At 41.3% G+C, this 21,628-nt stretch overlaps 2 protein-coding genes across 2 annotated transcripts; one reads left to right on the plus strand and one right to left on the minus strand.

Annotated features, from left to right (window-relative positions):
• Nucleotides 1-718: 718 nt before the first annotated feature.
• LOC134797359 (proline-rich protein 36-like) lies at nt 719-6,763 on the minus strand. Its single transcript, XM_063769581.1, has 5 exons — nt 6,737-6,763; nt 4,319-5,221; nt 3,562-4,185; nt 892-3,525; nt 719-831 (listed from the first exon to the last, which is right to left on the minus strand). Exons 1-4 carry the CDS (start codon nt 6,761-6,763, stop codon nt 901-903), a joined length of 4,179 nt encoding a protein of 1,392 aa, XP_063625651.1. The 3' UTR covers nt 719-831; nt 892-900.
• An 11,992-nt stretch (nt 6,764-18,755) lies between these two features.
• LOC134797256 (uncharacterized) lies at nt 18,756-19,747 on the plus strand. The gene is made up of 2 exons (XM_063769478.1): nt 18,756-18,902; nt 19,218-19,747. The coding sequence occupies exons 1-2, from the start codon at nt 18,867-18,869 to the stop codon at nt 19,575-19,577; spliced, it is 396 nt and encodes a 131-aa protein (XP_063625548.1). The 5' UTR covers nt 18,756-18,866; the 3' UTR covers nt 19,578-19,747.
• The last annotated feature ends 1,881 nt before the right edge of the window (nt 19,748-21,628 follow it).

Consider the following 21,628-nt stretch of genomic DNA (forward strand, 5'->3'; position numbering starts at 1 on the left):
GGTTCAGAAATACACCCTTTAACGTCAGTTTACTCTTTATATTTTTACATATCTGGATATACTACTTCAGTTTATATAAGGTTTTTCTTCTAATCCTGTAGGTATTCATAAATTTTTGCGCTTATAAACACTCGTTTAGGTATGAACATAAATGCTTACCATACATAACTGAGAGCGCATTAAGCACCGTAAGTTATTATAACTAATCAACTTTTCATGACATACTAGTACGAGTATATGGACTTATTTAAGTTTTTTTTATACTACATCGGTGACAAACAAGCATATGGCTTGCCTGATGGTAAGCAGTCACCATGGCCTATGGACGCCTGCAACTGCAATTTAAGTATTTGATCGTATTGGATAACCACAGTGGTAACAATAAACAAAGTGTGGTTTTTACATATGTAATTGGCTACTTTAAATATTTAAGTATAAACCACTGTTAAAAATTGTTTATTATTTTTCTGTGGAAGGGTTGCAGAAATGAAATGCTAAATAAAAATTGTATAAATAATTGCATCTAATCTACCATTTTAATTTATTACATTAATTAACAATATACATATGTAACAATCGGAGCCAATGTTCCGCGCCGCGCTCAATTTCACTGTGGCGTAATTTCAACAACAGTCGCGCCCAGTTCGACTGGGACGGGAACAACGTCAATCGTTTGTACACCCTCAACAGGCGCAGCCGTCTCTGGCGCAGCCTCAATAGCCTCAGTCACTGGTCCAGAAAGAATGTCTAACAAAGTGACCGGAGATTCAGAATTGACAACCTCATTCGTGCTTTGCTCCACAGGCGCCCCAGTTACTACATCAACAGGTCCTTCCGTCACTTGAACAGCTTGCTGAGATGTAACGGATTCAGTTTGAATTTCCACTGGACCTTCGGTGTTTACACCGCCAGCATTTTCAACACCTGCGCTAGGAGCAGGTTCAGCACCGGACCCTTCAGATGGTGAAGCTTCGGTGGCAGCGTCATTTGTAGCGGCAGCTTCAGGTGCCGAAGTGGTATCAGCGCCAGCAACAATATTTTCGGTGATGGCAGCGGGCTCAGAAGCAGCTGCATCGGAAGTCGCAGCATCGACAGACTCACCGGCAGCCGGGATAACCGTGTCAGCGCCAACGGGAACAACGGCGTCAGCGGGAGCAGCGGCGTCAGCGGGAGCAGTAGCGTCAGCGGGAGCACTAGCGTCAGCGGGAGCAGTAGCGTCAGCGGGAGCAGTAGCGTCAGCGGGAGCACTAGCGTCAGCGGGAGCAGTAGCGTCAGCGGGAGCAGTAGCGTCAGCGGGAGCTGCGGCGTCAGCGGGAACAGTAGCGTCAGCAGGAGCAGCGGCATCAACAGGAGCAGCGGCGTCAGCGGGAGCAACGGCGTCAACGGGAGCAGCGGCATCAGCGGGAGCAGCGGCGTCAGCGGGAGCAGCGGCGTCAGCGGGAGCAGCGGCGTCAGCGGATGCAACGGCGTCAACGGGAGCAGCGGCGTCAGCGGGAGCAGCGGCGTCAGCAGGAGCAGCAGCATCAACGGGAGCAGCGGCGTCAGTGGGAGCAACGGCGTCAACGGGAGCAGCGGCGTCAGCGGGAGCAGCGGCGTCAGCAGGAGCAGCGGCATCAACGGAAGCAGCGGCGTCAGCGGGAGCAGCTGCGTCAGCGGGAGCAGCTGCGTCAGCGGGAGCAGCTGCGTCAGCGGGAGCAGCGGCGTCAGCGGGAGCAGCGGCGTCAGCGGGAGCAGCGGCGTCAGCGGGAGCAACGGCGTCAACGGGAGCAGCGGCGTCAGCGGGAGCAGCGGCGTCAGCGGGAGCAGCGGCGTCAGCGGGAGCAGCGGCGTCAGCGGGAGCAGCGGCGTCAGCGGGAGCAGCGGCGTCAGCGGGAGCAGCGGCGTCAGCGGGAGCAGCGGCGTCAGCAGGAGCAGCGGCATCAGCGGGAGCAGCGGCGTCAGCGGGAGCAGCGGCGTCAGCGGGAGCAGCGGCGTCAGCGGGAGCAGCGGCGTCAGCGGTAGCAACGGCATCAGCGGGAGCAGTAGCGTCAGCGGGAGCTGCGGCGTCAGCGGGAGAAGCGGCGTCAGCGGGAGAAGCGGCGTCAGCGGGAGCAGCGGCGCCAGCGGGAGCAGAGGCATCAGCGGGAGAAGCGGCGTCAGCGGGAGCAGCGGCGTCAGCAGGAGCAGCGGCATCAGCGGGAGCAACGGCATCAGCGGGAGCAGCGGCGTCAGCGGGAGCTGCGGCGTCAGCGGGAGCAGTAGCGTCAGCGGGAGCTGCGGCGTCAGCGGGAGCAGTAGCGTCAGCGGGAGCTGCGGCGTCAGCGGGAGCAGTAGCGTCAGCGGGAGCTGCGGCGTCAGCGGAAGCAGTAGCATCAGCGGGAGCAGCGGCGTCAGCGGGAGCAGCGGCGTCAGCGGGAGCAGCTGCGTCAGCGGGAGCAGCTGCGTCAGCGGGAGCAGCTGCGTCAGCGGGAGCAGCTGCGTCAGCGGGAGCAGCTGCGTCAGCGGGAGCAGCTGCGTCAGCGGGAGCAGCTGCGTCAGCGGGAGCAGCTGCGTCAGCGGGAGCAGCGGCGTCAGCGGGAGCAGCGGCGTCAGCGGGAGCAGCGGCGTCAGCGGGAGCAGCGGCGTCAGCGGGAGCAGCGGCGTCAGCGGGAGCAGCGGCGTCAGCGGGAGCAGCGGCGTCAGCGGGAGCAGCGGCGTCAGCGGGAGCAGCGGCGTCAGCGGGAGCAGCGGCGTCAGTGCCAGCGGGTGAAACAGCGTCAGTGCCAGCCGGGGCAGCAGCTTCAGCGCCAGCCGGGGTAGCGGCGTCAGCGGGAGCAGCGGGTGCAGCGACGTCAGCGCCAGCAGGGGCAGCAGCGTCAGCGCCAGCGGGGGCAGCAGCGTCAGCGGGGGCAGCAGCGTCAGCGCCAGCGGCGGCAGAGGCGTCAGTGCCAACGGGAGCAGCAGCGTTAGCAGACTGAGCAGCGTCAGCACTAGCAGGAGCAGCGGCGTCAGCGCCAGCGGGTGAAACAGCGTCAGTGCCAGCCGGGGTAGCGGGAGCAGCGGCATCCGCGCCAGCAGGGTCAGAGGCGTCAGCGCCAGCGGGAGCAGCAGCGTTAGTAGATTGAGTAGCGTCAGCGCCAGCCGGGGCTGCGGCGGCGGCGGGGTCAGCGGCATTCGCGCCAGCAGTGGCAGCGGCGTTAGGGCTTGCAGGGGCAGCGGCGTCAGGGCCAGCAGGAGCAGCGGCGTCGGCGCCAGCAGGGGCAGCGGCGTCTGAACTAGCAGGGCCAGCAGCGTCAGGGCCAGCAGGGGCATTGGAGTCGGCGCCAGCAGGGGCAGCATCAGCAGAGTTTGCAGCGCCAACCACTCCAGAGCCAGCGTCAGCAGAGTTGGCAGCACCAGCCACACCAGAGGCAGAGTTGGCAGCACCAGGCGCACCAGAGGCAGCGTCAGCAGAGTTGGCAGTACCAGCGACACCAGAGGCAGAGTTGGCAGCACCAGCCGCACCAGAGGCAGAGTTGGCAACACCAGCCGCACCAGAGGCAGCGTCAGCAGAGTTGGCAGCACCAGCTACACCAGAGGCAGAGTTGGCAGCACCAGCCGCACCCGATGCAGAGTTGGCAGCACCAGCCGCACCAGATGCAGAGCTGGCACCACCAGCCGGACCAGAGGCAGAGTTGGCCGGACCAGCCGCACCAGATGCAGAGTTGGCAGCACCAGAGGCACCAGAGGCGGAGCTGGCAGCACCGTGCGCTCCAGAGGCAGCGTCAGCAGAGTTGGCAGCACCAACCGCACCAGAGGCAGAGTTGGCAGCTCCAGCCACACCAGAGGCAGAGTTGGCAGCACCAGCCGCACCAGAGGCAGCGTCAGCAGAGTTGGTGGCACCATCTGCACCAGAAGCAGAGTTGGCAGCACCGGCCGCTCCAGAGGCAGCGTCAGCAGAGTTGGGAGCACCAGCCGCACCAGAAGCAGAGTTGGCAGCACCAGCCGCACCAGAGGCAGAGTTGGCAGCACCAGCCGCACCAGAGGCAGCGTCAGCAGAGTTGGCAGCACTAGCCGCACCAGAGGCAGAGTTGGCAGCACCGGCCGCTCCAGAGGCAGCGTCAGCAGAGTTGGCAGCACCAGCCGCACTAGATGCAGCATTCGCAGAGTTACCAGCACCAGGCGCGCCAGAAGCAGCGTTGGCAGAGTTGGCCGCACCAGCTGGTCCAGAAGCTGCACCACCAGCAGCTACGCCATTTGCAGACGAATCAGTGGCCACCCAGTTTGGAAGAAGATTTGATAACAGCTGAGCAACAGACTGAAGTAAAGTTTTCTTTTCATCGATTTCTTGCTGTGCTATCGTTGTCCAGGGTGCAGCTACGGTTTGCAATAAAGCCGTCTTATTTTCGAGTTTTTCAACTTTCTCTTCTAGCTCCGCTCGTACAGCTTGGACTGTTATTGCGTTCAAGTATAATTCCAAATGGTTCCTCCAGGCAGTCAGCGCGGCAACATCTTCGTATATCTTGGTCTGAACAAAGTTTGTGATAGCTTGGCGCCTCTCGCTCTTAGTGCTGTTTGCATTCAGGCCCAGCTCTTCCGTGAAGAATCGGCTGAGCGCAGCTTTCCTTTCAAGACCGGTGCTAAGTCCTGTTAAGCCATACTTTTCGTAAACGTAGATCTTCCAGATGTCATCGAGGTCGACATCTTGTTCAGTTGATTCGATGGCTTCCTGGAAGTCCTGTTCTTTTTCAAGAGTTTCCTTTTCTAATTTGTCTACTTGTTTCTGAATCTTTTCCTGACGTTTACGTTCTTCTTCTGCCCGCTTCTTTTCGGCCTTCAGGGCTTTCTCTTCTTCTTTGCGAGCTCTTTCCTCTTGTTTGCGTTTTTCCTTTTCTAAACGTTCTTGCTCCTTGCGTTCACGTTCAGCCTGCTTTTCTTGTTGTTTACGTTCGTATTCGGCTTGTCTACGCTGCTGTTCAGCTTGTCTTTCTTGCTGCTTACGTTCGTGTTCAACTTGCCTTTCCTGTTGTTCAGCTAGTTTTTCCTGATATTTCCTCTCTCGCTCAAGTTGTTCCTCTTCATGCTTTCTTCTTTCCTTCTCATTTTTTTCTAGTCTCTTCAGGTTTTCTTCCTGAATCTTGCTTTCCCTAGAATCCACTTCGATTTCATTATCTTCTTTAGTCTCTGAAGACGACGATGATTCATCATCATGTGATAATAGAGACCTTGAAAGTGGATTCGTTTCGTAAGGTAAGTATTTCGCACTCACCGCACAGACGGCTACCTGCAATTACATGAACAAGAAGAGTTATCATATTGTCATAGTTACAATTATCTTATATCATATTAATCTCTATACAAATAATTGGGCTCCAAAAGACGACATTGTAAAAATAAATATTTCATTGCCAATGCCTATTTACTTGTAATGTGATAAGAACTGATATGACGGCTCGATTCGGAAAATGAATTAGATTTCTACTAGACTTCAACAAGTTACGATACGGATAATTTAAAGATATTTGTAAGATAGATATGTCAAATTTGACGTTTCCGCGATTCTGGAGGTCCGCTTGAACGATTTCGACAAGTTATGACTTTAGCGCCACTTGCACCATCCCACTAACCCGGGGTTAACCGGTAAAACCTGCAGTTACCATGGTTACCAGTGCAATTTGACACTGGGTTAATGGTTTAACCGGTCAACCCCGGGTTAGTGGGATGGTGCAAGTGGCCCTTAGATATCCAAGTCACATCTAGTCGATATCTAATGTAGATCTAGTTGATCTCTAAATCGTCTCAAGATCTTGTGATTATCTCGAAATCCGAATAGGCCTGTGAAAGTATTCACCTATTAAAATGTTACATCTTTAGGTAAGGGAGTACGCAAAATGACAGCGCCTTTACAGTAATAACGCATCAGCATCGAATAACTCACTATTAATTAAGTTGGTTTTTCTACATATGATTTTACCAGAATCTTAGTTATCTCACAACAATGAACTTATTTTATTATAAGTTATATGTATTATATAAGCGCCCTTGACGGCCCCCGACCCCACAAAAAAAGCGATGTCGTGAGAGCAGATATGAGCGTAAACGGGCTCACATCTGTGGGCTCACACGAGACGACGCCCAGGATCGCGCAAAGTGGAGGAAAGCAAGTAGGAAAGCGGACCCTGGCAAAAGCCGGGACATAGACTAGGAATCCTCTAGACGGAGTTCAGAGCAATTATTTCATGAAACCGATGCTGCCAAAAATACGGGGGTGCGGGGGACGAGGTGAGCGAGGTACCGTGCCGTGATTGGTTCGTTCAAAGACACGGACGTCACACAAAGACACTTTCGACTCGAAAATGGAGTAAAACTACCGTATTTGTGGCAGAGGGGGTAGAGCTACTATGCTCAGTCTGGAGGATGTCTTGTCTGTGGGCCGGGATAACGCTAGGTAGAAGAAGAAGTTATATTATAAGATCAAAATATAGGTATGTACAGTCAAACCTGCTTATTCATAAAACATTACGGGCCTGATTTAGTTAAATTATGTTTTATCCTTTTCTTACAAATACATAAGTCAAAATGACAGATAAAGACAAACGATTATTAGTTAATTGGGTTTGTAGCGCGTTTATGAATAAGGGGGAAAGAATTTAATTCCGTACTATTTCGTACCTTGTTATGAAAGTCGCTAGTGGCCATATACTATATTGTCACTGTGACAAGGGACGAGATGGTACTGAAATTAAATTCCTTGACCGCACTTGTTGCCAAAAACAATAAAGAATTAAATTCAACTTACGATTAGTAGTAAATATATGATCCTCATCTTGGATGTTTTACTTCTTTCAATGCGAAATATCGTTCGTTATATTAACAATTAAGTATACTTGTGTCTCATATGAGATCGTTCGTAAGAATTGTTCCAAAATAACAGATGCATGCTTTTATACTTCGTCTAGCAATTAGCGAAGATAAGGAGAGATAAAGTCTGGTTGGAGATAAGTCGTGTCGAATGAAGCCTTACTCAAACTAACGTTCTGCGACGCCTGACTCAAAACAAACATTATACCAACTCGTATGTTTATCGCGCGTAATAATGCAGATGAATGGTAGAAAGCGCTAATTAGATTGTGCAAACAACCGGATATTTGCATATTTCCATAAGATGTTATTGCTACAGGAAGTTGTGGGATTAGACTGATGACAGTTATGACGTATGGAAATAAATAATATATACTATGTAAATAAAGTTTTAAGTAAAAATGGTAAGGCATTCATAAAAGTCGACTGTTTTGCCTATTTTACACCTGAAAAAATTATCTAAAGGACTTTTTGAATTGGACCCCCCCCCCCCCTACCCTCAAAAGCTCATTCCTACTTGTTAGATACATGGCTCAACAATAACTCATAAAAGTAGGTTTAAATATTTCATGATTTGTTAATCAGATAGCATTTCATAGTATTCGGTTTATTAAAAAATGTTTATATATATATAAGAAACTATTGGTATATGTCACAAGATAACCTAGCTCTTAGCTAATTCACTTACATGTTTTATAAGACTGTTTCAATAAATAAATAAATATTCTCAGTAAGCGGAGGCGAAAGACTGTATTTAAATGGAAATGTTAAATTGTGTCCGACATGGTTACTAATATCCGAATATTTAGCCGCTAAAGTATCTAAATAATCAATTATTATTATCAATTTGCTAATTAGCAACATTTTTTAATTACTGTCAACTAATATTTAGCTACTAAAGTAGCGCTGTTTTATTTGCACTGCATTTAATGACGCTTGAGGGATTCCCATTCCGCCATTGTAATTATTTGCACCAAATAACGTAGAACATACTAAATTCCCATGATATTTCTTCATTCCTTGTAAGGGGAACGTAAGGGGGCATGACTAGGTATTGTAAAGAAAACAGTCCTCGCTGAATACCAAGTGCTACGACAAGTATGACATTCCTATAAGACGCATTGCCATTGCCAAGTCATTGCAAATGAAGCGTGGTGGAACAATATTCGTCAAAAATTGCAATTAATAATTAATTATCATTAAAAAAAAGATTTTAATATTATTAAAGATTTAGGCAGGCACTTAGATACATGTACACACACACATCACACACTATTGACACATCGTTCATTCATTTGTCAAATCTTCATTATACTAGGTACCCTAATACAATAACAACCGTAATACGGGTCTTATGTGCGCTGAAGAAGTTATGGTGTAACGGCAATTGAAAACCCAGTTTAAAATTTAAAATTGTTATCTCTGTACGGTTACCAATTGATTTACTTTTCAAAATGTTTTTACAGATGTACAGAGAGCAATAAAAGCATGCATCCAAAATATATCAAGTTTATTTTCAGACTTTACGCCCTTATACTTATTGCTATAAACAACACGTACCTACGTGATTTCTAGTTTGTAAGCTCGCGTCATGTAAGAAATATAAGCAAATTGAAGAGAACCCAGACCCTCGTTAAGGCTAGGATCAATGCTAAACCACTTACCCTTTAAACATATAAACTATTACTTATTTTGTCCAAACGGCAAGGTCACAAATACATATTACGTAAGTAAGTCACGTGTCTCCAACCAAACTTATCTCTAAGATTACACTGTTTGCATATTCTCTTAATTGTTCATTAACGGTTAGAGGAAACGGTGTATTAACATACCGCACATTTGTGGCTATTTAAAGATAATGGTTTGTTATTTGCTTGGCAAATTGAACTAGCAATATTTGAAATTGGTAGTGGTAGTTAATTTGAATTGAAGACTGGCGTCGAAAGTCGGAGTACCCACTGATGTGCCGCCGGAAAAATTTCAGACACTTTTCATAGTTTTGTATAGGATACGAAATTTTCCCGTTTCAAAATTAAAGTTTCATTTGTTTCTTGTGAAATTTTCCTAAAATATCCATTTCCATAACCTGGAAAAGGACATTAAATATTTTTTCACCTCGGAATACATCACAGAGTACTATATGTATATAGTACCTACTCTCATACTAAATTCAACTAAGTACTAATCATACAAACTTTAGTATGTTTAATATGAAGTCACTGGCAGAGGTTAATTATTGTTTAACTAAAGTCAAAATTTTCCTTGTGGCAAGGCTTCTCACAACTTTCAAAAGGGCTTAGGGAAGCATAAAGTCACACTTTATAAGCAAAGAAATTAAGAAAATAAATGAGGAAATGATGAAGAAGTTCGTCCCTAGCTACACCAACTAGAACTTACTTAATAAGTAGTTACTTTAGTTCTTACGGTCGATTCGGGAAATGAATTAGAGATTCACTAGATATGAAATAGCAAAGTTATATTATCTTTACTTTATCGTATCTAGTTAATCTCTAATTCATTTCACGAATCGCGCCGTAGTCTTACTAGTCTTAGTTTACAGTACCTGTTTTTGCCAACTCAGATAATAGTGGATTATCGCGTCTGAGCGTAACGACGGTGGCTCAAAGAATTTGTCAGCAAATATTTAACTAGATACACTGTAACCTGCGCAGTCAGGCGATAACTAGAGTTGGACCAAGCTAACTCTGCACGGACTATGCAATGTAAAATGTTGTAACATGATGTTGCACCGCCTACAAGTTATTTGCTTTGCCCGAAGGTTGACTGGTAGAGAATGCTTGTAGCATTAACTACTTTTGTACGTTTGTATTTTCCTTGTGCAATAAAGATAAAATCTTCTATATATATAAATGCAAGTGTCCTGACTGACTGACTGACTGACTGACTGACTGACTGATTCATCAACGCAGAGCCGAAACTACAAAAGATAGAAAGTTGAAATTTTCACACCAGATTACATTTATAAAGTGTACAAGAGATAAGAAGCGATTTTGAGAAATTCAACCCCTAAGGGGGTTAAAAAGGGGATGAAAGTTTGTATGGGGTTCAAGTTTTATTTTAAGCTAGGAATTTGAAACTTCGTAAAAAGATATATTATTAAAATACACGAAAACTAATTTCAGCGTTTTTGAAAATTCATCCCTTAAGGTGGTGAAAAAGGGGTTGAAAGTTTGTATGGATATCAAAAATTATTTCGAGCGCGGGACTTGAATCTTTGTATTTGGGGATATTATTAGAAGACAAGAAAAGTAATTACAGCGTTTTGTAAAATTCATCCCCTAACAGGGTTAAAAAGGGGTTGAAAGTTTGAATCCATTACAAATGCTTTGAAACTTCTTAGAAAGGCATAATAGCCGATTACAAAAAAAAGTAATTGCCAGGTTTTTGAAAATTTAACCCCTAAGGGGGTTAAAAAGGGGATGAAATTTCGACATAGGGTGCAAATTTTATTTTAAGCTAGGAACTTGAAACTTTGTAAAAAGGTATTAAATTAAAATATAAGAAAACTAATTTCAGCGTTTTTGAAAATTCATCCCCTAAGGTGGTGAAAAAGGGGTTGAAAGTTTGTATGGATATCAAACATTTTTTCGAGCGCGGGACTTGAATCTTTGTATTTGGGGATATTATTAGAAGACAAGAAAAGTAATTTCAGCGTTTTGTAAAATTCATCCTCTAACAGGGATAAAAAGGGGTTGAAAGTTTGAATCCATTACAAATGCTTTGAAACTTCTTAGAAAGGCATAACAGCCGATTACAAAAAAAAGTAATTGCAACGTTTTTGGAAATTCAACCCCTAAGGGGGGTTACAAATGGGATGAAAGTTCGTCTTGGGGTGCAAATTTTATTTTAAGCTAGGAACTTGAAACTTTGCAATAAGGTATTAAATTAAAATACAAGAAAACTAATTCCAGCGTTTTTGAAAATTCATCCCCTAAGGTGGTGAAAAGGGGGTTGAAAGTTTGTATGGATTTCAAACATTTTTTCGAACGCGGGACTTGAATCTTTGTATTTGGGGATATTATTAGAAGGCAAGAAAAGTAATTTCAGCGTTTTGTAAAATGTATCGCCTAAAAGGGTTAAAAGGGGGTTTAAAGTTTGAATCCATTACAAATGCTTTGAAACTTCTTAGAAAGGCATAATAGCCGATTACGAAAAAAGTAATTGCAAGGTTTTTGGAAATTCAACCCCTAAGGGGGTTAAAAAGGGGATAAAAGTTCGTCTTGGGATGCAAATTTAATTTTAAGCTAGGAACTTGAAACTATGCAAAAAGGTATTAAATTCCAAAACAAGAAAACGAATTTAAGCATTTATTAAAATTCATCCCCCAAGGTCGTGAGAAAGGGGTTGAAAGTTTGTATGGAGATCAAATATTTTGTGAGTGCGGAACTTCAATCTTTGTATAAGGGCATATTATTAGAATACAAAAAAAGTAATTTCAGGGTTTTTAAAAATTCATTCCTTAAAAGGGTTAAAAGGGGGTTGAAAATTTGTATTGGGTCAAGTTTTATTTTAAGCTAGGAATATTTAATTTCGTAAAAACTTATTTCATTAAAAGAGAAGATAACTAATTTCAGCGTTTGTCTAAATTCATCCCTTAAGGTGGTGAAAAAGGGGATGAAAGTTTGTATGAACGTCAAACATTTTTTTAAGTGCGGGACTTGAATCGTTGTATAAGAGCATATTATTAGAATGCAAGAAAAGTAACGCGGAAAAGTAGTCCACGCGGACGAAGTCGCGGGCAACAGCTAGTAAATCAATAAATAAAAGTGTGGACGTGTTTGCATACATAAAAATATGACGTTTATTATGGCACTTCCACACTTTGTCACAAAATCGATGCAGAGGCAGCTGGGTCTAACTATAGGTTGCAAAATTGAACCCCGGGCACACTGCTCGAAATTCCACTTTTTTATTTCAATTTTGGAATTTTCCATTTGCTCGGGTCTGAATTAGCACAACAACAAGTTGTCTCCCTTGATAAATACAATTACATATGTATGTTTAGTTTATGAAAAGTAAAAACAAATTTAAAAATCAACACAAAATATGTACATGGTTTACATACGTATAGAATATAGTGGAAACAACATACCTATTAATGAGGTATTTTCTATTCAAAGGTAGGCTTTCCACGTGCGTGCGAGGCATTGAACATGAACATGTTCCAGGAGTTCCAGGAAAAGGTTTTTATGCGAGTCATTGAATTGAATAGGCTGCCCGAATTCGTTTGGCAACTGAAAATATAATACAGGATATTTTTTTAACGAGAAAGCCATACCCAGACGTAAATGGTAGGGTTTCGCGGACAAATTCCGATGAGAGCAATTTGGTGTTGCTCAATGATTTTATGAATTGATTTTTATAGATTGCGTAAGTACTAAGTTTAAAAAATAAACAGTAATAATACGCAAGTGGCTTCTTAGTCAAATATTTTACTCCATAAACGAGTTCTATGAACTCCCTAACATATATAATTATCTAGTCACTGTTTGATTGTCTTACTATTATGATTTAATGTGTATAATCAGATAATATCAAATAATGTACTATCTAATTAATTTTATATGCGATATTATATTATAGAATGTACCTACCTGGCATGTAACTTAGCGTTTTTAGAGCACCGTACAAAACTTTGTTCACGGTGCTCTTATGGGATCACTTCGGTCTTGCAAATCGGTTAAATGCGTTTTTCTCAAAGACCGTTTGATGTAGGTACCTAAAATTTGGAATAGTTATGGCAAGTACCATCACTAACACTGTGAATAAGTCAAAACTGCTTATTTCTGATTTTAGGGGGAAATTTAGGGGGTTGAGAGAGGTAGCTTGATTTTTTTTTTATTTGTAAGAATCGTGTGGGGTACCATTAGAAAGCTTGCAAAAAATTGAGTCGATGCACTGATTTTGACTTCATTTTAGAGTGCAATAGTTTCGATAAAAAATGCATTTAAAGTTGCAAGTTTTCATACAAAAATTTTCACCTCTGTCCTGGCGATTTTCGCGAAAACTATAGCTAACAGGCAGCTGACCAGTCAATACCCAACTTAAAGAAGCATGGAGACGGCGGGAAAATTATCAGCTTAACTTTATCTTTATTAGTTTTTCAACTGCAGCCTGATCTTTGGTTGCTTAGGGCTAGCTAACTGATGCTTACACTGGTCATTTCATATTAGGAAGTAGTTTTAGCGAGAAAGATCCTTAGTTAAAACTTTGGCATTGAAATTTATGACTTATGTCTTTGATACAAAGTTTAATTGTGCTTGCTTATTTTTGTGGGATATTTTTTTTTCTGAATAGCCTACTACAATAAGTATGAGAGAGATCTACAAAATACAACCTTATTATATTGCAAATAAGTTTAAATTTCGAACAGGCTTTCCAACCAATTGACTATCTCAATGTGCCCAGTAAGAATCATATTTATTATTTATTGCAGTTTATCTGAAAAAATTCAAATTAAGAATTCCGTTCTTCACTGTCGTTGTGTTTTTTTTTCACAATAGAGCACATAGAGTTAGTAAGGCGTAAGGCGTATAGAGAAAGGGAACGGTGCTCTGAACACCGTAGTCTTGACTTCGTGCTTGGCCAATTATTTATTATTAATTTGTATTTGAGAGAGGGTCTCGAAAATGGACCTAAAAATACTAGTATTAGCTAAGGGAGGCAATGGGACAAGAGGTGTGGTACTATACAGCACGTCCACGGATGATTTTATTATTTCTTTTGCGGTACATATTCATGAAAAGAAATGTACTTTTATGTACTTATGTTTTTAAAAAATGTACTCGCACGGTTTTGGCATAGCGACATACAGGTCGTGGTCGTGCTGAGTAGATACTCCCTGGCATGACCACACTATATTTATGGTTAATTTAATGGTCAAATGAAATGAATACAAAACAAATGTACTCAAATTGTACTATCTACAAGCATATCAAAATGTGACAGTGGTACTGCAAAAATCGCTGTCATGGTTAAAAAAGGTGAACCTAAGGGCTGATTTAGACGGCGCGCGAACTGCTGCAGGTAGATCTGCGAACTGCGGTTTTAAATACCTTAATTACAAGGTGTTTCGGCAGGAAAAGCCCTGGCAGACTTATATATTCCTGAAATGAGGGTTCATACCTACCGACTGGAATTGATTTCATCGTGGTATCAGATGGGTTAGTGTACGGTAACCGTTGGTCATCTTGCTTATAATCTCGTCTGCCAATGTGTTTCGGCAGGAAAAGCCTTGGCAGACTTATATATTCCTGAAATGGGGGTTCATACCTACCGGCTGGAATTGGTTTCATGATGGTATCAGATGGGTTGATGTAGGGTAATTGATGTACACCTTGCTAACATAATCTCGTCTGCCAAAGTGTTTCGGCAGGAAAAGCCCTGGCAGACTTATATATTCCTGAAATGAGGGTTCATACCTACCGACTGGAATTGGTTTCATCGTGGTATCAGATGGGTTAGTGTACGGTAACCGATGGTCATCTTGCTTATAATCTCGTTTGCCAAGGTGTTTCGGCAGGAAAAACCCAGTCCCAAGTCCCGGTCCCAGTCTGTAGCGTCACTCAAGGCTAATTTGAAGAAAGTTATGCTTTCCAACCAAGCGTGATTTGGTTAAGTACTGATGTTTATTTTATTTTTTTTGTTGACACTTGTATATATATATATATATATATATATAATTATATTATATGTAATATATGTTTAGTATTTATGTATGTAGCATGTATTTTATTTTATAATATTATTTATGTATTTTATTTACTTTTGGACGTTTTGGTTAGTTTACTTTTAAAATGTTACTGTGCATTCCGTAAGTTTGTCTATCTAATTTGAACTCTCCCCTCATCTACTCGAAGGTTAGCTGGAAGAGATCCCTTACAGGGATAAGTTCGCCTTTGTACCTTTATTTCTGTAAATATTATGTAAACCTGTGTTGTGTACAATAAAGTGATTACTACTACTACTACTACTACTAAAACCTTGGCAGACTTATATATTCCTAAAATTGGGGTTTATACCTACCGTAGTTTCGTATCTTTGCCTGCGCTACCTATTTTCGCCTAGTTTGACATAAGTTGCCATTAACAAAATGTTTCTAATCTAAGCCTTACATAAAACTGCTAAATACAAAGTATTTTTTACGGGTGTCAACATTCTTCGAACAATCTGCGGCTAACTTCACACAGTTGACCTTTATTGAGGTTTTTTCGTGACACCGACGACACGTTTTTTTGAACCAGTGTTTTAACTTCAGTTTTAAACGGTGATTTGGACCCGGTAATGATAAACTTTTTACATGATTATATCCTATAACTATTTCTTTTTCATATGAAACTATTATTTAATGGCTAGCTTACGTTTAGAAGTCACAATTGGATAAAACATTGGTGAGGGTACTTTGCGTCCATCTTGTTGCCAAATTTCGCCTACCCCTAGGGTTGACAAATTTATTGTACCACATTCATTGGTGGATAACATTACTTGTTTCCAAATTGAAATATTATCTTATGTTTGGTTATTTTAGTTTACGCTATATGCAAATGTTTATTTCTACTCTTACTGATGTTGAGTAGGTACCAAATAGGTATTTTTATGCCTCACTTTGTGTAAATAAGGTTGATTTGCTGTCAATTACGATAATAACAACAATTTTGCAACAATTATACAATTTTTTTAATAATAATATTTTTTTTAACTTTTAAACCATTACTCCCCTTTATTTGGCATGTTGGTTAATTTTTGACAGCCCTAGCTTCAGTATAGAAAATGTATGAAAACAACTTCAGACTGTTACCAAACTTCGCCTACTACCCCGTTTTTTAAAAATATGCCTAGTCTGGTGTAGTTAAGGTTCATAGTATATTAGCACATTCCAAGGAGATACGACTTAACATGTGTAAGTCACAGAAAAGTAAGTATTAGCGGCAAGGCATGCCATAGGCGAAGATTGGGAAAAATACCCAAACATCGCCTATTGCCTTTGGGGCCATTTATTACCAACTTAACCAATGAAATTCTAAGTTTTAGTGGTGTATACTGATAGTCGGGAGTACTAAAAAACATTTTTTCGTCTGCCAAGCACTTCCGGCAAAAAAAATACTGGCAGACTTCGCTTTTCTGTGTCTACATGTAAATTTCTAACTGCTGCCATAACTATTATTTCGGTATCAGATGGGTTAAATCAGCCCCCTTTTTTCGCACCGGAAGTAGCCTTCTTTTTCGTTTTTTCGGCAAGTTCCGCCGTGGCAGACTATCGAATTCGGACTTAGCATCACTTTTATGGGAAACCATTGTGCATTTCATCGTGGTATCAAGTCGGTTAGAAAATTTGCGGCTGGCTCTTCTACTATGATACAAATTAGACGAAGACAAAGGCAAAAATAGTATCAGCATAGAGAAATATAGTAAGACAAGAGTGATCACTCCATACATCAAGTGACAATAGACATAGCACCGACCGGAAAGTCTAATGCTCAACAACATAAGACTTTCCGGTCGGCGGTACATATATGGTCACTTGACAGTACTACTACTGCTACTTAAAGTACTGATAATTCCGCTACTCGATCCTAGATGTCGACTATGAAAATAATAGTCTTTTTGGTACCAAAACTGATGTATGGAGTGAGCAATCTATGTATTTTTTTCTCTATGGTATCAGGAAAATGCACGAGACAATAATATTTCTATTTATAAAATTTTACATTTCACAGGAAGCCTTTATAAATCATGTTTCCTCGAAAGCGTTATAATATCAAAACCTATTTCAGGACAAGGAAGAAGGAAGCAATAAAATTTGCAAAATGGAAATTGATTCTGTACATCCTGTAACGCATGTGAACATAAAACGGATCAAGTTACATATAAATTAAAGTTCAATTTTCGAAATCAAAGCAAATAGAGTTAAGAGCTTGCCACAATTAATTGAAGAATGAAAGAATGTGGGTGCAGTGAAGGTCGAATATTAAATAATCTCTGGAATATGACATGACTACGGTGTATCCAAATATTGAAAATTGTTTCAGCATAAGAGGATAAAAATATCAACACTTAATTGATTTTTAATGTCCATCATTAATTACATTTTGTAATCATACTAATCATACAGATGTGGTGACGTTGGGATCAGTGAGATTAGGTAATAAAAAAAATGTATGGTACCATAATTTTCATGTTTTTATCATTCAGGTATAGAAATTGGAGTAGGATAATTATTTATTGTAAATATCAGATAAATATATCTTTTTTTGGGCAGGGTTGCTATCAATATAATTATATAATTCTAAGAATTGTATATTTCACAGCAAATCAGACAATATCTAATTATTTTTTAACCCAAACAGATAGGAACACAGGCAGATTCTGATATCCAGTCCAGCGAGCTGGCAGCTTAGCTAGGCTTAACCAGGATACCTACTCGTACTTACTCCCTAATCTGAGAATGTCGTCTCTAGTGTTGGATGTAATAACTTAAAGGAATTGGAACGCTAACCCGATTACTACTAGTAGTAAAGTCAGGATTATTTAAATTGAATTTCTGAACTGCCACAAAATTGCAGTTTAATAAGCATGAACTACTTATGGGTAGCCTTATAGGAAAAATAATCTAAGTAGGTACCTATATGAATAGCATACAACACATTAAGTAAACTGCCTATTACCTGAAAGTTATTGGTTTTACAAGAGAGCAAAGTTGTTGGTTGTTGTTAAACTACTAGCAGTGCTAAATTAGCAGTCACTGCTAATATTGTACCTACTACTTGGCACCCGAGCAAGCAAAAGATTCCAAAGCACGAGGGTTAAGGCGGGATTCCACCAGTGTGCGGCTGCATATTCAGTACAAAAATGCTAGCACCGCGCCGCACAGTGCCGCACTGTCTATATTGTCAAGGCGCTAGAGTGCGTGTTCAGCTATTTTTGAGCACTTCGGCCGCTCCAATAAATGTGATGGCGACTGTAACAAAAATGTTAAATTTATGAAACGATTTCCGTCATTTTTTTCATGGAAAAAGTAAGTGGGAATGCAAAGTCCATAGCAACAATTTAGGTATTAGGTAGGTTTCACCAAATGGCGGCGAGGCCCCCTGTAATTGTCCATACACCGTTAGTAATCCCAGCACAAACAGTTCGCTTAAAATTTCCCTACTTATAGGTATGTCAACAAAATAGTGCAAAAACAAGCCTGACAAATGTAGCGTCTGCAAAGTTAATATTGCACCAGTGATTTAAATAACTAGTAGTTCGCCCCGAACTGAGAACTAGCGGTTTGCCAAAAATTATATAAGGTGCAGAGGGCAATTTCGACTGAAGGTTAATTTCAACTAATCGAAATATATTCCATTCCATTCCATTCCGAAATACATTATTAACTAGAGTGCCATATATGTCCAGATAGCGAAAAAGATGTCGTGTCTGTTGTGTGTGTGTGACTCTAGGTAATAATGTAAAACATGGAAGATACGAGTATTTCGATTAGTTGAAATTACCCCGCAATATTAAATTTAAGCCTTGCATCACATAACTCATGATTGCCCTCATGACGGAAACGATTTTGACCACTCGAATATTAGAACGCTAATGAAGGGCTCATTTAGACGATGCGAGAACTCGCATGCGAGTTTCATTACATTGCAGTTTTTGATAGGACGGTTGAATTGGACGTAACCAACAGTCCGCAATGTAACTAAAATCGCATGCGAGTTCGCGCGCCGTCTAAATCAGCCCTAAATTTCTGTGGATACCACAGTAGGGTCAGTAGGAGCATTTGTAATGCCTTATTTTCAATATAGTTAGGCCGATATAATTAATAAATAGATTTTAACGTTGCTGCTATCGGTACCTAGAATGACGTTATCTATGTTGAACATTATTCATCTCCATTGGTAAAACCTGAATGTTCCTATCTAATTGGGTTGTTTAGCGCTAAGCCTTTCATTAAATAATAGACTGTATAAAAGACAAGGAGCACTGAACACCGACATTACAACTAGTTGTATCAAAAGTACGAACGAACGATCACATCACGAAGAAAACAAATCATCAATATGGTTTCTAAGATTGTATTAGCCCTGTGTGTTATGGTAAGTGTATTGTTGTAAAAAAATCTTTATTTTAAGGCCAAAATATAAATCATATCATAATCTTATAAGATGGATTACGCTATCGCATGAAATTTCTTTTGAAATGGTATCACGCTGTGACATGATTTAAGCCCCTGGAACGAATATTGTAAATATTGTGACGGCAAAAAGGCGGAAGCAAAAACGTAATGAACTTAAGTACCCGCCTATTAAGTAGCATTACAGCAATATTTAACGCGAATTACGCGAAGCATTTGAATCTGCGAGAGGTAATTTTTTGATAAATGAAATTAAAAATTATTAATTTTTTCAAAGGTGGCAGTTGCATCAGCTGTGCCAGCGGGTGGAGGCCCTGGAGGCTGGCCAGCTGCCGGCGGTTGGGGTGCGCCCGCAGCCCCTGGTTGGGGTGCGCCCGCTGCCCCTGGTTGGGCCCCCGCTGCCAACCCCTTCATCCCTCCGTGGATCGCCTCCGCGCCCTGGTTCCCCGTCTTCACCCCTTGCACCACCGTCGGAAGCACCTGTCTAGACTGTAAGACCAAGTCTGTATGCACGAAGATTGGTGCTCTCCAGCGCGCCTGCTCCGACCCTACCCTGCCTTACTGCAACCTCGGAAACTGCACGGCCACGCCTTCTGCTGAGTGCGCTCCGGTGTCGGCGGTGCCTGCCACAGTCTAATTTAACACCAGTTGACTTGACACCAGTAAACATGTGTCACGAATGTCAACCTGAGTATTGCGACTGATGTGTAAACAAGTATACTCAAACAGATTAAACTGGACTACATCTTAAACACTTGAAAAACGTGTTACTTTTTGTATTATTGATTAAAATTCATTTTTAATCTCTGTGTATATTTTATTTTTTATTTCAAAGATAGAGATATTTTTAAAATTTGTTGTAAGTACATGGCTAAATACACAATTAATGTTGATAACAGTAACGATTAACTACATAGTAAACCAGAACTTTGTTCCAATTTACTTTACCTACTGCGTCATTATTACACAGAATCAGAATCAGAACTTTTATTGATAAAATATAAGTATTTTACACGTCAACACATTATTTCTGTTACAGCACACATTATTATTTCATACATTAAAACATTTACAGAACATAATTATTAACTATTTTAGGTCAAATTATTTTAACTTACATACTACTTTTAATTCAAATTATAATCCATTTATTTATTATTCTCTTTATTCAATTAGGGTCAATTATTATTATTATCCATTTAATTTAAAATTATTAATTTTAATTATCGATTTAAGTCAATTATTAGTATTTTTTTTTATTAAGTCTAAAATAAAAATAAAATAAATAAATAACAATCTTAACATTAACAACTTATATTTAATTATTTGGTGGTATATCATCATTATACCTTATATTAGTGTTAGGCTTTGGCAAGTAATCAGATGGTTCCAGATGGCTGAAAGAAGTCTTTTACTGAATATAGTGCATCCGTAATTAACTTTGCCTTTAGTTTATTTTCGAACGACCTACCACTATTTGCATTTCTAATATCATCCGGTATTGCGTTATACCAGGCCTCCGTCACTCGCTCAAGGCCACGCGCTATATGCCTACCGCTCGGCGTATCGTCGACGATACAACCGCCAGAGGGCCGCCGAACGCCCGCCTCAGCGCTCGCGCCGCATTGCACCGCGCGTTTCCCGCGCTTATGCTTCGAAATGCCGAAACCACGTAATTATTGTGCAGTAGATGGGTGAAAAAGTCAAAAAAACAAAGGAAAAAGCCTATAATAAAAATTCATCTTTTTATGGCGGGCTAAAGGTCCCACCTGAAAGTTTAATAATTATATTGAAGGGTTAGAAAAAGTATTTTTAAATAACTTTGACGACGTAATAATTAATCGGCCTGGTAGCACCGTATTACAACTTTTAAAAACCGTTGATTGTCCGTTGCTTTGCTCCTGCATATTTATTAAAATTATTTACGCGATTTAGGATATTTTCAACTACTTATTAAATTTTAATAACAGAGAATTCCGAGAAGTGAAAAAATTATAAATCATTATATTAAAACTAAAACATATTTGATTCGCAACATTCGTTTTATTACAATAATCATCATAGGTAGAGTAGCTACAACCCTAGCGCATTCTTACGATGACGCGTCGGCACGTGACTCGAACGGGGGGCAACACAGTCTCGACTCTTTGTACGCGTAATTATGGTACATTTCTTCTTGTCCTAAGCAGCAGGTATTATTATTAAGGTTCTGTAGGCTATTATAGCGTAGGTATTTTTGCTTTTGTTTGGGAATGAAGTATCTGTTACGTAGTAACTATTTATTAATCTGTGGTTATACACCTTTGGACCAATTGAGTGTAGCAGTTTTTTGGACTTTGCCAGTCTAGTCGGGGGTGGTCGCAATTTATTTACAACTATGCTTTAACTAGGAGGGATATTTGCTAAGATGAAATGCTAATATAAATTCCAACTAAGTATATGGATACTTGCTTGGAATATATATGTAGTAGAGATGGCCCTACTAATATTATAAATGCGAAAGTAGATCTGTCTGTGTGTACGGACGCTTAAACCACTGAACTGATATATATATTGATGAGATAGTTTGAGACCCGACGAAGGATATAGGATAGGTTTTATCAATCAACATTATCATTCCACACAGACAAATTCGCAGGCAGAAGCTAGTATTTACATAAGTACTTTTCGCTACGCTACCTACATTAG

Source organism: Cydia splendana, chromosome 15, assembly GCF_910591565.1.
Source record: "Cydia splendana chromosome 15, ilCydSple1.2, whole genome shotgun sequence".
Classification (NCBI taxonomy): Eukaryota; Metazoa; Arthropoda; class Insecta; order Lepidoptera; family Tortricidae; genus Cydia; species Cydia splendana.

Excerpts from the sequence above, each read along its gene's own strand:
- LOC134797359 (XM_063769581.1), bottom strand. The coding sequence starts at position 6,763 with ATGAGGATCATATATTTACTACTAATC. Across the intron at positions 4,186-4,318 it reads AGACGGCTTTATTGCAAACC|CTGCTGGTGGTGCAGCTTCT; the intron begins GTAGCTGCACCC and ends CAAATGGCGTAG. Across the intron at positions 3,526-3,561 it reads TGCTGCCAACTCTGCATCGG|CTGGTGCTGCCAACTCTGCT; the intron begins GTGCGGCTGGTG and ends CCTCTGGTGTAG.
- LOC134797256 (XM_063769478.1), top strand. The coding sequence starts at position 18,867 with ATGGTTTCTAAGATTGTATTAGCCCTGTGTGTTATG. Across the intron at positions 18,903-19,217 it reads TATTAGCCCTGTGTGTTATG|GTGGCAGTTGCATCAGCTGT; the intron begins GTAAGTGTATTG and ends ATTTTTTCAAAG.